The 18259-nt window shown below is 24.7% G+C and overlaps 1 protein-coding gene across 2 annotated transcripts; it reads right to left on the bottom strand.

Moving 5' to 3' along the window:
• Positions 1-1492: 1492 nt before the first annotated feature.
• On the bottom strand, positions 1493-12438 carry Bma-pmr-1 (the record flags this gene model as incomplete). 2 transcript variants are annotated; one of them, XM_043080109.1, is made up of 21 exons in its annotated part: positions 1493-1614; positions 2236-2345; positions 2660-2790; positions 3314-3436; positions 3743-3884; positions 4059-4174; positions 4524-4643; positions 4928-5076; positions 5277-5447; positions 5745-5907; positions 6069-6167; positions 6507-6695; positions 7138-7360; positions 7743-7885; positions 8654-8722; positions 9157-9309; positions 9782-9890; positions 9979-10166; positions 10494-10631; positions 10817-10948; positions 12115-12438. In XM_043080109.1, the coding sequence occupies 21 exons, from the start codon at positions 12436-12438 to the stop codon at positions 1493-1495; spliced, it is 3114 nt and encodes a 1037-aa protein (XP_042936043.1). The 2 variants fall into 2 exon arrangements, with proteins under 2 accessions (XP_042936043.1, XP_042936044.1); XM_043080110.1 differs by having other exon boundaries at positions 12115-12189.
• Between the last annotated feature and the right edge of the window lie 5821 nt (positions 12439-18259).

Here is an 18259-nt window from a genome sequence, read left to right as displayed (position 1 = left end):
TGATAGAAAAGCGAAGAACAGCGAAACTCTAGTGTGTTTTCACATTGATTATTTATGCGGAAAATTGTTAACAAACGATAGCACTCATCTCAGTTTCTTAATTTTGATCTCTTATTGTTTCTTATCGTTAACAAAAATTGAAAATTAGATAAAAATTATTTGCTTAGACAGGAAAGAAAATGAAAATCTTTCTTATTCTCGTTAATATCCATTTTTAGCAGATATTTTTCTAATTTGTTAATGCTTTGTATCGTTCATTTTTTGTTTTTCAATTTCTACTTTTCTACTTATTTTCATAAATGAAAAATTGGATAAATGAAGTGGAAAATAGTTAACAACAAATTTATATTATTGGAAAACAAAATTATCTATTGTGTGTGTTTTGTCAGGCTTTGATGGTATTTGGTGAGAATGGGAGTTTTTTTTTTTAAGAATTAGAGAAGATTGCTATCATTATCATGATTTTTTCGAATCAAATATTTGCCCACTTTTGCATACATCACTACAAATATATAGATAAAATGATAAATGTACAATTCCCAGCTGTTAGCAGTTTTTAATTCAAAAAATAAAAAATAAAATATATATATATATATATAAAGATAACAAAAATTGCAATGTGCTTATATAAGCAAGTTAATAAAAAAAACTAAACACAAGAATGAAATAAGTGAGAGGCCTTTATTTTTGTTTCTTTGAAAAAAACTGAAAGAAGCTTCTTGTTTTTAAAAATATCAAACTTGTATACATATATATAGTAAAATTAGCCGTTACCTATTCATAATCTAATTTAATTACACTGATATGTTTAAAATGAAAATGTTCATATTCGGAAATAATTTTTTTTCTGACATGAAATATTTGAAAATAAACATGTAATTCGATTACATACAAGAGAAGATAATGAAATAAAATAATCGATCTGAAAAAAAAACCCTGAAGTTCCCTTAAATAAACTTGAATAAATTGATGCTGATTTCATTGTATAACTTTGCAAATTCAAAAGAAATTTGAGATTTTTTTTTCAAATAGAAAATTTTGTAGAACAATTATTAATTACTTTAGGACCTAACGTTCATAACCTACATAATACTACAAATTTGTACAAAATAAAAAAATACAGAAGAAATATTCAATGAAGAAGATAAATAAATATTATAGAAAATTAGAAAGAAATGGTTTTCTAAAATTTCAACAAATTCCTAAATTATACATTTTTCCATTGTAAAAGAGAGAGAGAGAGAAAAAAAAAAACCTGCATAAATAGAGATGTTATTAAAGTTCTGTTACTATAATGATCAAGGTACCTAAGTGTAACAGTGATATCTGGATATAATGAAGTTTATATTATCAGCTTACATAATCATTTTATTCCGATCGGTGACGATAGATCAAGAAGAAAAAGACCATTAGAATTTCTCTTCAACTTTTTTTTTATGATATAAAACTTTCAACTAAATTTTATTCAATATAACACATAAATTGATAAGTTTCAAAAATTTGTTGGTTCATCGATAATCATATATGGCGTTTTCTTCATTTTTAATTCCAAATATTTCCTTGTTTCAGCAACAATAAAAACTGTTGATGTAAGCACTGTGAGAAAGATTAAATCTATAATAATCAGTGATAAACACAAATGTTATAAGGCTAATGGAATGGTATAGTGAATTGAATGAATTTGCTTTATATTACTGTAAAATATTACATCATTCAGCTCCTATATAAAAGTTCCTATATTTTTATATATCATACATTTCAGTTCCTATATTTTTATTTGCTAATAATAAATTAATTATCTGATATAAAAAACACTTTCCCGCCGTCTAGACAAATAAATAAACAAAAGAAAACGTAGAAAATTGATCTTTCATATGTATTTTATAAAATTTTACGTTTTTTATTTTGAAAAATTTTTTTATTTCCACTTTAAAGTTCGAAAATTTAATAATAATAGCAGGAAGGAATAAATTCAAATGTAGAAGATAATAAGAAAAAAGGAAGAAACTATATGAGCAAGACTTCAATGAACTAAGAGATAAGAATAAGAGAAAAAAAGCAACAGCCAAAAAAAAAGGATTAAATATATCCGAAAAAAAGATTTAAATGCTTAAAACCCCAGAATTTAATTACCTAAATTTAAGCTAATCTAATATTGTTAATTATTTTTTTGCTCGTATTTTAATATAGGAATAGCTTTGTAAGTAAAAGAAAAAATGAAGAAAAATAAGTTACCATACAAACTCAATGCTTCAGTTTGGAAAATTTTTTGTAGCGGAGGAAAATATATTACCGCTAATTGACAAAAAATAGATCCAAATACAGCAAAACAAAACATACGATTTCTGAAAAAGAAAAAAAAAAAAGAAACATCTACAAAATTATAATTTCCCTTTTTTAATAATATTCAATTACAGTTTAACGTTATAAAGGAAGATAAAAATGCATTAAAATGTTTTTTTTTTTTTTAAATAATCAAATTTCTCACATTTGTACTTATTTCTACATAAATAAAAAAAAACAAATTCTTGAATTCACTCTATGGAAAACTCACACTCCATTTTTTTTAAATAAAATAAAAAGTTTTGAAATCAGAAAGAAGTCTAGAATTTGGATTTATCTTTCTTTTCATATATAGAAATTAATAATATAAGCTTACCTCAATAAACCAATTTCCCAAATTAATTTCCTACTTGAGCGGCAAGCAAGTGCATTCCACATATCAAATAAAACGAAACACGTAAACGTCATTGTTGTATCACGTGGTGTCACTTCGTTATCTGCCGACATCTAAAAGCTTTTTAGATGTCATAGCTTTTTTTAGCCAAATTTTTCTTAAATTCATAAGATTCTAAAAGAGAAAAAAAACAAAGCCAGTTTACATTTAAAATATAGATCAATTTGTATTATTTGTAAAAAACTTACAGCCGAGAAAATATCAAGATAAAGAACAAAGTAACACTATTCAATATTCAATATTTAAGACCATAAATATGATCGACAGAAATAATTATATATATACGAGAAATAATCATAACTAATTCTTAACAATTAATAAGTTAAAATTAATTAACGATTAATAATAACTTCTGGAATTCAAGTAATGATTAATAATCAGTCACAACAGTAATATGAGGTACAATTAATAATCAATGGTAGTGGTTAACAGTAATTAATAGGTGATAATAACACTAGTAATCTTAATTCCTTTGATGATAAAAGTTGGATTGAAAGTAAGAAAGAAAAAATAAAAGGAAAAAAATTGTTTTTAGGAAAAAATTTTTTTGATCTGGAATTTCAGCAAATTATTCACCTCTTTATAAAAAACGGAAAGTGTTCCAGCAATTATAATCGCTGCAGATATAAAAATATTAGTTATGAATGCATTATTTATCATCGGTTGTCGTACATCTCGTGAAGGTTGCCGAATTATATCCTAAAATTCGAAAATAAATAATAAATCAATCTAACTTATTGATGCATTGCTTCTGCTTACAATAATTTCGTCAAGTCAATTGATTTTATATTATGATATTGTCTGTTGGGAAAATGAAAATAATCTATCTCCCGCGAGAAAATCCATTGAATTTAGAAAATAAAATGAAAAGAAATACCTATATTTCCAAAATATATTCAAAAGTTTTCATCAAGGAAAAACAAGCATCGAATCAAATGAGTAGAAAAGAAAGTTTTTTGAAATGAAAAAAAAAAATTGATATGCTTTATCTAAGTTAAATTTTACTCTATCAACAGGTTCAACACCAAGACTTTGCGCTGGTGGTCCATCCATAATGATATTAATCCAAAGTATCTGCATTGCATTTAACGGATTTTCAAATTCAAATAATGTCGAAATTGCAATCAATGATAAAGCTGCTACACTTCTGAATTATCAACAGTACATTGAAAATTAATTTAAAAAAATCCTCAAAAAAAATTAATGTTTTCAGGAAAAGTCATAAAAAATGATACTTTGGAAAAACAAAATTTTGATTTCTTTATTTAAAAAATAAAAAATTACTGAAATGAATGAAAAAAAAAAGTAATAAAAAACTAACGTGCTTAATTGAAATCGTACAAAATTAGTGATATTGTGATAAATGCCCTTGCCTTCTTCAACAGCTGCCTGAATTGTGTAGAAATCATCATCCGTAAGTATCATGTCAGCTGCTTCCTGAAATACAACAAAGATAAAAAAGCTAAGCTACTGTAATGTAATAGCTAAATACTTTTATATCTAACAGAATGTATATGTATACTTTTTCTAGTGTTTAGGTAAATTATTAAAAAAATTTGTTCAACCAATTAATTGTACTGTTCTTCTTTTTGAATACTATCTCGCAAAAGAATTCCAATTAATTAAATGAATGCAGTTCATACAAAATCAATCCTTTTAGTTATTTAAATTTAAAGATAAAAATTGATTATTGAGTTTATGAAATTTATATGAAAACATATGCGTATGCTATTTCAATCATTTCAATGATCTAAAATGATAAAATTTTCACAAAGACCATCACAACCTTGCACACATCAGTACCAGTAGAACCCATTGCAATACCAATGTCGGCTTTTTTCAATGCAACAACATCATTAACACCATCACCAGTCATTGCTACTACTTCACCCAAATTTTGTAATGCCTTAAAAATTAGATTAAAACTAAAATTTGGTAAAATTAAAAGAAAATTATTAGTTATGGTATAGTGAAAAATGATAAATTTGAGATAACATTAAAGTTTTTGAATCACAATCAGTAAGTTATAAAATTTATTTAAAGTAAATATTTGTCATAAAAGACGAACTACATGATGTCAAAGCGAAAATTTCAGTAAATTTAATCCTTAGATTTAAATGCGAAATAAAAATTGATTACTTGGAATAAGCCATTAATTTCCTGTAAAAAATGATTAGGAAGCAAACAAACTTTGACAATTCGTAATTTATGCTTCGGAGAAGAACGATAAAATATTGTTACGGATTTAATTACTCGTTCCAAATCCAAATCTGTCATCCGGTCCATTTCAAAACCGGATAAGCATGCATCACCCTCAGTGAACAATTTTAAATGAGCACCTGTAATAACACTGTATGCAGTCATTTTTATATAAAAGGATTATAAGTTTAACTGAAAAAAAAAAAAAAACAAAATCTTTAAAAGTTTCAGAAGGAAAATTTTCTACTATAAAACTTGGAAGCTAAAACTGAATAATCAATAATGAATAAATTATTTAAGTCATCTAAGAAAAAAATATTTCAAAAACTCCGAATTATACCAATGCTACAGGCTGTTTCCAGAGCGTCACCGGTAACCATCTTAACTTTAACACCAGCTGACTGGACAATTTCAATGCTTTCTGCAACACCTGGCCTTGGTGGATCCACAATACCTACCATTCCAGCATAGCACAATTCTCGTTCATTGTAGCCATAAGCCAAAGCTATTACTGTAATAGAAAAAATTTTTAATATAAAAGAAGAACGAAAATGAATTATTCTTTTCCAATCCTTCTTATATATTTCATCTTACTTAAAGCTCTAATTTAATGAAATTTATACAGTGAAGCATAATTTAAGGTAAGATAGAGAATAAAACAGTGAGAAGTGTAAGTAAAGCAAATTTAAACCAAGAATTTGAACTTTTTTAATTTCAAAGATTTATAATTTACATGTACCATTGTCACTAACAAGGATAATTAACGCATAATATGAAATTACATGAAGGACAAATTTTTGCAAATTACCTCGCAAACCGCGTGAACCTAGAGATCGACTTGTTTCCATGAAACGTTCCTTTGCGGCATCATTCAGTTTAACCGGATTTTTATCGCCTTCCAAATATCCGGTACACATTTCCAGTATACGGTCCAAAGCACCTTTTACAAATAGCTCACTTTGTCCGTTAGACTAAAATTTTGGAGACTGTTTTGAAAAATCAACAAAAACTATCTCAAATGTGTCTCTTGGCCGAAAATTAGGTAAATTGAATTAAGATTATTCAGTATAACATTATTTGAAAAAGGAACACTTATCAGACATGTTGAAATGAAATTAGAATTAAGACTAACTCGAATATGTTCACATTGTACAGCCATAAATTTTGTTTCTGATGTGAATGGTATCTCTTTGATTAGCTTGTAATTTTTCACTTGTTCATTCAATTCCGTCTGAAAGATAAAATTCATACTAATATTTCGAAACTAAAATTATGCAACCTGTATAAACAATAACCACATACTCGTACATAAAATAGTAACCGTAAAGCTAACTGTAACATAACAATTTAAGCAATTTCAAAAATTAAAAAGTAGTAATTATTATTCTAAATTCACATATAAATCATACTCAAATCTGTACTTGAAGAAGTAATGAAATATAAAAAATGCTAATTTATATTCATATCTGAATCTATTTATTGAATTGGAACTGTAGATGAATAATATTAAAATCTTAAACTAAAAATATGAATGAAGTAAGCAAATTAATCTCATCCAAAAATCAATAACCTTCATTCCGAGAACTAGAAGAGCACCTTCTGTTGGCTGTCCAATCAATATCCCATCTGATATAATTGCATTATTGCAAATGCAACCAATTTCAATTACACGACTTATCGATGGATGTGAATAACCGACAACGCGTTCACTGCCAACTGTACATAATCCACCTTCTAATGAATATCCAACACCTAATACCTAGAAATTAGAAAAAAAAAAAACAAAACCATAAATTTCGATTAAAATAATAAAATTTTCAAAGAATTCTGTTAGAAATACTTTCTGTTAATGTTAGAGAAGATTAAAAACTGTTAACAATTCGTAATAATTATTTTTCATTTCCTTGCATATTTACTTGCAGCGAAAATTTCAAACATCATTTCACAAACTATTTCAAAAATCCAGCAAAAATAAGAAGAAAAAAAACCACCATTATCAGTTATTAAATTAATCTTCATCGTCCAATTAATGTAAACCATCTATACATTGAAATAATATAAATAATATATAAAAAAACTTTACGTTCATTGCCACTCGTTTTAATTTGTTACTCAACCATTAATTTGTTATTTCAATCATCTTCCTTCCAAATTTCATTCTTCTTTCGTTTGGAATTCAATTTAATAAATTATGAACTAACATCGGCTATTTGTCCATCAGCAGAAACTACAACAACGGCGGTCATTTCATTCTTCGTTAATGTTCCCGTTTTATCTGAGCATATTACCGTAACACATCCAAGAGCTTCAACCGCTGGTAACTTTTTCACGACTGCTCGACGAGATGCCATACGTATTACACCGATTGCAAGTGTAACGGCTACCACTATAGGAAGACCTTCTGGAATTGCTGCCACTGCCAAACTAAAAATTAAAAATGAAACTTAACGTGTACATTTCATCATAATACATTATCTCACCATTTAATTTAATTACTTGAAACATAAATTTATTATCCATATATAAAAAAAAAAAATCGAAATAAAGGTAAAAGTGAAATTCAAATTATCCGATAGAATTAAAAAAAAAAGAAATTTATATAACTGACATTAAAATTTATATAACTGATATTAAAATATTTGTTTTCCTTTTTTCTTATCCTCCAAAATATTCTATATGAAGATAACAGTCTGGTGGCATTCATCTATTCATATATTATATATACCACAATTTAACATATTTTACAAATCACAAGTTATCATAGTTATCAACAAAATCAATTAAATACAAATCAAATTGAACTTACCTTACAGCAATCCTAAACATATCTAATGTATTACGTCCTTGAAATAAACCAATAAAAAATATGATAATTATTATTGCAAATGAATACAGTGATAACTGCTTCCCTAAATAGTCCATACTATTTTGTAGTGGTGTTTTTGGTGCCTGAAAGAAAAGAAAAATAAAAAAGGTTTCGTTGTTTCAAAAACCAATAAAAGAAAATACAGTAATTATTATCGTAAATGAATATAATGATAATTACAAATTTAGCTTTAATTAATATTATTTCTTCAGTATTTATTAATTAATCTATATTTTTTCATGCTCAAATAAATAAAACAGGAAATATGGGAATTAGAAATAAATAGGTAACAGATTAAAATTAATCATTAACAGCCCAATTAAGTTAAGTTAATGTAATGAATATTTTATAAATCAAATGCTTATAAAGCATTTAGCTTTACAATAATTTATAACGAACAATCTTTGCCGTTCTTTTTCGCTTTTTTATTTTGTTTCGCCACTTTTTTTTCCTTTTTTTTTTTTTTTTTTTTTTTTTTTTGATAATTTAATGCTACCAGTGAGTCATCAAAATATATGATGCCCCTAATTGATAAATCTCGAAGACCTCTTCAACTATACGATCAAATTCTTTGCTACAGCAAGAAAATTTTCTTTAAATGTCAACTATGTTCTAATGACAATGTTTTTGAAATATATATTATAATGAAACCATATAAAACTGGTATTACGATATTAAATTAATACTATTATATTAAATTGGTTTACGAAGTTGGTAAGTTCTAAAATCCCAAATCTGACAAATACACTTCTGCTGTTCGCATTTATAAAAATGCAATCATTTAGGAATTGAAAGTTATTAAAAAATTGGTGAAAAAGAAAAAATATTATTTCCCTCCAAAATTGACTAACTTCTTCAGCCTGCATCATTTTGAAGACTTCACCAAAACGTGTATGTGCTCCCGTACCAATTACAATTCCCTAAAAAATTTTAAAAAATAATTACATTAATGAAAGACAATTTTCAATGCTTACATAATTTAGAAATCATTCACAAATAAAAATAACTCTATATGAGTAAAAATAATTCAAAATATTGATACTTCCAAATATTATCACTTATACATGTAACTTTACCATAGTGATTGGTCATCTTCAATGAATCAACTATATAATGTTTTAATATTTTAAGTAGTCGCAATTCAAATGGCTCAGAAAAAAACAAATTTCAATTCTCTTCAAGTTTTAGTTCAAAATTATTCCAACTAGTTTAATTGTATTATTAATCCAATTTTTATGACTAAATTCATCATTTTTTGACTATCATAACAGTCCTTCTAACAACCTGTGGCTTTCAATCTTTTTTCAATTTCAATAATTTTTTTTTAACAAAAAATTTTATCAAAATGTAATACCTTGCCATGACCACCTCTAACCAATGTACCCATATATACAATATTATCAGTATGATCAAAATTTCCACCATCAGTTGTTAATGATTTAACATACTTATGTCGTGGTTCCAATTCACCAGTGAATGAAGATTCATCCACTTGTAAATCATACGCCTGAAATTTCAATAAATTTCATGCATACATTGAAAGCTATTTCGAAAATTTAGAATCAGTTGTTTTGTTTAGTTCAATCAAATTGTAATATATTATAAGCAAAGATATATAAACAAACTGCTCAGCGACATATCATATAAACAAACATATCATACACTTCAAAGAAATGAATAGTTAAAATAGTCAAATAGAGCTAGACAGATCACGTTTCATATATAAAATATAAATAAATGAAATTAACCATCAAGTATCTAGGTTATGTGAAATGAACATATGAAGAAAATGTAATGATTAAGTTAAACGATTGCTTCAAAATTATAAACATAAAATCAAAAACGTTACAAGTCATTATGAAATTGTATAATATTATTAAGTTATCACAATACAGCAACAATTCTTTTTAATCAAATTAAATAAATCAGTAAATATTTTATCACACTTCACAATTTTTAAAGCTTAATTGAATTTTTACCTCAAATAATCGTAAATCAGCTGGTATACGATCACCAACATTTAACAATACAATATCACCCGGTACTAATTGTCGTGCCAAAAATTGTACTTCATGTCCATCACGTATTCTAAAGTGAAAAGATTAAAAATGGCATATTATTTCTTAAATGATATAAATAGATAAAATAAAATAAAAGCAAAATAAGTTAAACTTACGTGTGACACATTGGTGGAACAAGTTTATTGAGATGTTCTAATGTTTTCTCGGATCGATATTCTTGTACAAATCCCACTGTTACAACAATAACAATTGCTACTGTAATACTTATTGCATCTTCACCTCGTCCCATTAATAATGATATTGCAGCACTTGTAAGTAATAAAATGATTAACGGATTATTGAACTGAAAAGAATAAAGGAAGTTTTTTTTTTTTTTTTTTTTTTAATTTCTGAAAAAATTAAATTAAACTGTTCGAGTCTTTTGATCAATTAATAAGGTAGTTTAATGTTTCAATGTAGTATTTATAATAATAATAATAATAATATTTGTTTTTATTACAACTATTATTACTGTTAGAATATAATTGTAAGCTAAACAAAAACGCCTCAAATTAGTTTGATAATAATGAGACAAAAGAGACAAACTTAGCTAAACATAATCAAATTATCATCATATCATTCTCAGATAAAATTTTAACATAAGGACTAGAAAATAAAAAGTTTTGAGAACCTGATCAAGGTACTTCTTCCATATAGGATAATGATCTTGGATCTCAAATTCATTATAACCATTATACTTTTGTCGCCTAACCACTTCAGCTGATGATAATCCTTGCTTAATATCAGTTCGTAACGAATTCGCGCATTCCTGAAATTATGCATGAAAATATTAGCTTTAAACTTAAATGTAAAACAACAGCAATATGGAGTTTTATTTGAATTTTGAAGTATCTAAAAGTCAATAACAGTTTAAATTAAACTGATTGCTGTACATTTCAGTAAATATACAACACAAATATTTTTGCAAATAAATGCTAGAAATAGAATCTATACCACATAAGAAAGAGTGGATGCTTGCAAAGCACTAATTGACTGTATCATAATATCACGTTTTAATCCACCAGTACCAATTATTATATCACTTTCACTTAAACTAACATTTTGACATCGTTCCAATTCTTCTTCCTACAAAGACAGCATATTAATCGTTACAGTATAATACTTATTTATCTTTCAATCAATCAATCTAGTAATAAACAGTTAATTCAATAAAAAAAATCAACTTTTTTCCATTCTTTACTTTTTATATTCTAAAAAAGCATCTACAGATCAAATTATCCGGATGTATGATGTAACGTCTCTTGATTAGATAAAATAATATTCCGGATTCCCTATCATATCTACTTGGTATAATTGCTTTTGCAGTTAACTAAAAACCTAATTAATTATTTTTTTAAACATTAAAGAACCAACTAATCTCCATCATCCTTATTCCACTATTATTCAGGAAATACAAGTTACCAATATATTATACAAACTAATTTCATATTATATGAAGCAAAAATTCCAATTCCTATTTATCTCATTTTGTTATTCCTAGGAAATACCACTTAACAATAATAAATTGTTCGAATTTGATTTATGTTTAAAATTTCCACCATTTCTCTCAAAGAATAACAAATTATAAATGGTGAGAAATGATATAACAATTTAAAATATTTCGATATTTAACAATAATAAATTATCTATCATTTCCTTCACATTCGTTAACTGATAATTAAGTATAATTTTAACTAAATATACCAAGAAATTAATTTTGAGTGTTAATTAAACTAAAATAATAAAATATTTCTTCATTTTTCCTTCCATTTCAATCCCTTTTTTCCAGTGAATCGAGCCTAATAATTAATAGTTAATATGATTATCGAAAATCGAAAAAGAAATTTCTAGAATATCTAATATCAATAATTCAAAATGGATAGTTAATCCATTATGATTTAACAAATATTACCATAAATAATCTAACAAACATGTAATTTATTCAGTAATAAATCACTTTCATTCTTTCAAACATACCTTTTTCTCATTAGCATATTTGTAACAAAAAATTAAGAGAAAATTAAATAAGCAAACAAACAAACATTAAAATCTGTATTTATCTTAAAAATTAATACCCATTGTATGACAACAATAATAAACATATTCTACCTATTAAGAATAAAAATTATAATGTAATAATAATTTCAACATTATAATTATAATAGCAGTAATACATTATAATCTACATATTTCTGTTAACAATTTTAATTACTTTTCAACAATATGAAAGAAAAATTGTAACAATACGTTACATTATGTAAAAATGATTCAATTCGTGTTGCATAATCATTTGTTATTGATGATAATACGACATTAGTTGATGTCATAAACGATTCGGGAATAACTGTGTCCAATGTTGTTCCTATTTCACATAGTGGAGAGGTGACAAGAACGTTATTATCAGTAGTATAAACAACAGTAGCAGTAGTAGTAGTAGTAGTTGCTGTTGTTGTTGTAGAAATGGCATTAATAGCTGTTTCAATTGCTGTTGTTGTTGTTGCAGTAGTAAAAGTTGCTGTAGCAGGAATAGCAGTAATAATTGAATTGATAATATTGACATCTGTTTCTGCTGTCATCTTCCTTTTTCTCGATTATCAAATTCATATATTTTAAACAAAAAAATAAATAAATAAGGAAATAAACAGATAACAATTAAAATATGAATAACATAAAATTGATGCCGTCATCAAATATCTGCAAATCATGGTATCAACTAATTGATGATACCCGCATGATATTTTTTACAAAATAGAGAAGTTTGTAAAATTCTGGCCATTCTTTTTCACTTTATAACAATTATTAATAAATTATATTAACTGAATATTTAAATCGATATTTTAGCACATTATTTTATTTTTTTCAATATATATATATATATATATATATATATATATATATATCTCAATATAATTTCAAGAGCTATAATGTTGCAAGAAAAGACAAAATAACAGATTAATGCATATTTAACACGATAACAGTTGCTGTGATGTTAAAGGCAAAAAGAAATACGAATAAAAAAGGTTCTATGTTGCAAAAAGAAGCAAAGAAAAATATATAAAGAAAATCAAAAAAAAAAAACTCATCGAAATGATCAAAATTTCTTCAATTTTAGCAATTTGAGCATTTACAATACTGTTAAATTAGCACTTTCGTATCGCTTTTGAGGAGAATACAAAAAAAAAAAGTGAAATCAATAAAACTAAAATTAGTTAAACAACACAACTAATTTCGACTGCTATTCATTTTAAAAGCTTTAACAATAACAGATGCTTCATGCATTTAATTCGATTTTTAGCTAAAATTTCAAAACGTAATTTCTTTCCTTTTTTTTTGAATAAAAATTTTCAGATGTCTTTTTGCAATGCTTCAATCAATATACAAGCATATTCATAAAATATTGACCGAAATATTAAGTATTGCTGAATAAAATTAGAATCCAAATATTAAAATATCCCAGCTAATAAGTAATTATTATCTATTTATTCATATATTATTACTATTTTTAAACAATATATAATAACTTAAAATTATATTTGGAAGATTTCATGTTGCTGGAATGTTTCGCTAACTCAAAAACATAAAATATTAAACTGATATAAAAGAGTAGTTAGTACTTTTATCATATTTACATATATATATATATATATAAACCTTAATTATTTATCGAAATACCAAACAAATCTAATATTTAACATTAATTATGATAAATCCTGCAATTAATAACAATAATTAACAATTAAAATTAAGTGTTTATTCGACTTACTAACTCATTTCCTTATAGAAAGAATTTACTAATCACATTCAGAGTAATGAATTCAACCTGAGATATTTGTTGACTTATTATTTCTCAATTGTAACTCAATTTCTCACCGTATAATATGCCTATTAGCATTCATTTTTGTTGTATGAAATTTTTTCAAATAAGTTGAAATATTTGATAGTTCATTTGAAATATTATTAGTAAAAATATTATTCTTAAAAAAAAAAAAAAAATGAAGAATTAAAGTTTAGAAATTATATTTTTACATTCCTATAGTGAAACGTCTTAAACAATTAAAAACATTAAATTTTAACAGTTTAAGTTCAAAATTGATTGAAAAAAAAGATAAATGAAAACAGATGAGGCACAGAGTAAAAGAGAAAACTACCATTTGTTACTTTTGAAAACATAATGCTAGATAGAATTTTTTTCTCATTCAACAATTATTTCATTGGAGAATGTGTAAGAAAAAAAAAATGGCGCTTTCGGCAGGAAAACACTAAAGGCGCAAACTTTTATTCCTAACTATCTACTTCCAATTTAGAAAATCAATCGTAAACATAAACCAGTATAAACTTAATTACGAGATGCATCAATTGATGAGTAATACAGTTGAATTGATAATTAAGGATAAAAGCGAATTATTATTAAATTAAAAACCAAAAAAAAAATATATATATATATATATACAGATATTAATAAATTTAAATTATCATAATTAAAAATAATTTACATAAAGAACTTGAAAAAATTTTTGTTTTAAATTCAATCAAATTAAATTTAAGCAATAGTGAAAATTTCAATAAATTTTAAAACTTATTGAAATCTAAAATATTTTAAAATTTAGAATGTTTTCAAAAATTTATGAAAAACTAAAAATTTTAAAAATACCTCAAATTGTAGGTTCAAATGAAAGATAACATAATAAAAAAAGAAGTAAATGGAAAAGAAATTAAAAAGTAAACTTAAAGTAAATTAAAAAAAAAAAAAAAAAAAAAAAAAACATGCAAATACAAATACAAATAAAAGGAATAATCAAATCTGAAGTACTAAATTGTGTATAAATATTTGACAATTACATGCAATAATCATTTATTTGTTTATTTAATTTGCATCCAAAAGTATAAACGAGTAATGCCTGAGAATAATAATACATTATTAATTTAACGTTTCTATCTTTCACATCCTGTTAGCAAAAATTCCGACGACTCAAAAATTAAAAAAATAAAAACTTTTTAATATCCCACGATATACCATCGATAGCATCCATCAACTTATATTTTTTTTAATCCATTAAGTATATACTGAAATAAATTTAAAAAAAATGAATACATTTCATGAAAATTGAAACAAAAAGTGATGAAGATTTATCAATTATTGGATACTAAAGAGTAACAAAATACAGCAAAAGGAATGATAACGCCAATAAAAACTAAACCCAATAATTAAATTTTTAGCAAAAAAAAAAAAAAAAAAAAACCATAAGTATTTATAGAAAATTCACAAATACCCAGGAATGACTGATTAGAATTTGGAGTTCTTAATTAATATTTTATTATAAAACATAAATACTTCACTGTTACAGTGCACGAAGATATTGTAGAAGTCTAAATTAACAATACATGCAAAAATATTTTGAATTGTAAAGAATTATGATGAAAACAAAAAAAAAAAAAATTCTTTTTAAAGTTTTTTTTTTTTTTTTTAAAAGAAATAAACAAACAAAAAATTTTCAAAACATTCGACTGGAAAACAAAAAGTAAGATAATAAAGAAAAAAACATGAGAATTAGAAAAAAATGAATAATTTTTCAATAATTATTTATAATTAATAAATTCATTGTCATTACACTTTAGTAATCTCTTCTTCTCTCTCTCCCTCTCCTTCTCTCACTCGTTCTGACCAAAATAACTTCATTTCAGATAGCAAAAAAAGAGAAAGTTCACTGAAATTTTATTTTGAAAGAAAAAAAATCGCGAAAAATTTTTCGTTTTTTGTTTCAGCGCAAAAAAATATATATAATACATATATAATGCATTTTTTACGATACTCATATTAAAAATGAATAAAATAAAATTTTATTTTATATTAAATCAACGGAACTTACAAAAAATAAATAACTTTAACCCTGCAATTTATTCCAGTAAAAATTCGATGAGTTAATCAATTTAAATTGAATTAATTGAAAAATTTATGTCACAGTGATACGTTAGGAAATTATTCCATAAATTTAAACCATCAAATAACCTTTAAAATAATGAAATAAAAAAATAAAACAAAAATAATAATTATCTTTTCATCAAAATAAAACTAACTGCATTCTCAAACCATCGTCCTCTTCTTTTGACTAATTCAATAACATTGATAGTTAGCATCGATATGGCTTACTCTGATAATAGTAGTTAAACTTCCCAAAATACAGTAACACTTTGAAAGATCGAAAATGATAGAAATAAATAATTAAAAATCAATAGAAGTAGCCGAAGCAAAGCAATCATATGATAGAATAATTCATTATCATTGAAATATTAGTTAGTTGTTGTGTTTTCATAATTAATTTCCAAATAATTTCATGGAAAAAAATTGATTTTAGTAGAAAAAAATAGAGTTAAAATAATTTAAGACAAAATTAAAAACTAGACAAAAATAAATAATTTAGAAATTTCACATGTTGCTTATTTTAAAATAATATTTCTACCTTAAATGATTAAATGATAATTTAAAACAAATTATCATCGTCAAATTGAAAAAATGAAAACTAAAATAAGAGTATGGATAAAAATAAATAGTTCAAAGGAATTGTATTAAAAATAATCAAATTAAAGTGACAGAGTATAAATTTATCTAAAAGATCTCAAATATCATCCTAATACACATATATTCTTATTTTAATTTAATTGCCGCATTTTTTACTGATAGCAATAATTAAACAAATAAATTTATAGAATCTTTATAAGAAACAATTTTTAAAATAAATCTAACAACCAAATGTTACATATTTTCCATTCTTCTCTATCTAACATATTATCTCTGTCTTATCAGTTTTTGCAATCATTGCATTAATACTATATATACTAATGTTTAGAAATTATCAATGAACACACACACACACACACACACACACACACACACACACACACACACACACACACACACACACACACACACACACACACACACACACACACACACACACACAACACACACACACACACACAACACACACACACACACACACACACACACACACACACACACACACACACACACACACACACACACACACACACACACACACACACACACACACACACACACACATATATAGACATATACTTTAACGTGATAAGAAATGTAACCAAAATGAAATTTTAGATAATAATAACCGTAAATAGCAATAAAGAAGAAAAGAATATTTTAAGTTTTAACTTCTTATTATAAAAGAAATATTTTTTTTAAGACGAATGGAAGAAGAAAAATAGAAAAGATACTTTTAAAAAGAAAAAAAAAACTAAAAATTTATGAAAGTAAAATAATTATGAGGAAACATGTAAATATAAAAAAAAAATAAAAAAAGAAATATTTGTAAAATAAACAAAAAAGGAGAAAAAGAAAAAAGAAAACTGATAAAATGAAAGATAGCAATTAGCTTGTGGGAAAATTATATTTGTAAATGAAATTGAACACGAATTAACAAGAATTCATGAATAATGACGATATGACAAAATTCCAATGTCATGTCACAGAGTGTGATGACAATTTCATTATGAACTTTGTAAAGAAAATAATGAAGTTAAAAAAAGGAGAGAGAAGAAAATTTACTCATATAATTTTATCCATTCTCTCCAATTTCTTCTTTTTGTTCATCTATCTGTTCAGATGAAATAAACTGTCCTCTTCAGATGATTTATTAAATTTTATCACTGTGAAATTAAATATTGTATGATGAAACATAGATCAATTTAATACATAGCAAAAATAGAGAAAGAAATGGAAAAAGAAAAATGAATCATTTTATCACATTTATCTAAAATAGTTTAATAATTACAAACTTCATTATAAAAAGAAAAAAGAAAAATACAGATAACTAAATAAATGTATGTTTTGAAATTTTAAATCGTGGAAGTTAGATATCGTCTAAGCTATTTTATTCTTCGTTCTGCATAAAATATTACCATAATTAGAGGCGCTTAGCTATCCAAATGTTTTTTTAGTTAATTAATTAATTAAATCCATGTAAACGTAATAAAGTTAACATCGGAACATGGAAACATTTCCTAAATACAAAAAATAAACTATACAAAATAATATGTATTGGAGTGAATTAAAAATGAAAAAAGTAAAAATTACATTTTTATAATACATAGTAATTTTCCATTTTCATGACAATATCATGGAAGAAACAATATAAGATCATCTGAATCATCTAAAATAATTACTCAAAAATAGTTTCACAGAGATAAATAGCGATAGGAAAATTAAAATAACTTAATTAAATTAAACCATGTAAGAAAAAAGTCAGGATGCAAACGATCCATACATTATTGTAATAATATTACCAAACTGATATTTGACTTGCCCTAATTTTTTCTAGTCTCATTTCTATCAATTTTAAAACATTATTAAGAAAAATCACC

This window comes from Brugia malayi, assembly GCF_000002995.4.
Source record: "Brugia malayi strain FR3 genome assembly, contig: Bm_v4_Chr3_scaffold_001, whole genome shotgun sequence".
Taxonomy (NCBI): domain Eukaryota; kingdom Metazoa; phylum Nematoda; class Chromadorea; order Rhabditida; family Onchocercidae; genus Brugia; species Brugia malayi.
This window is presented reverse-complemented; position numbering and strand designations above follow the sequence as displayed.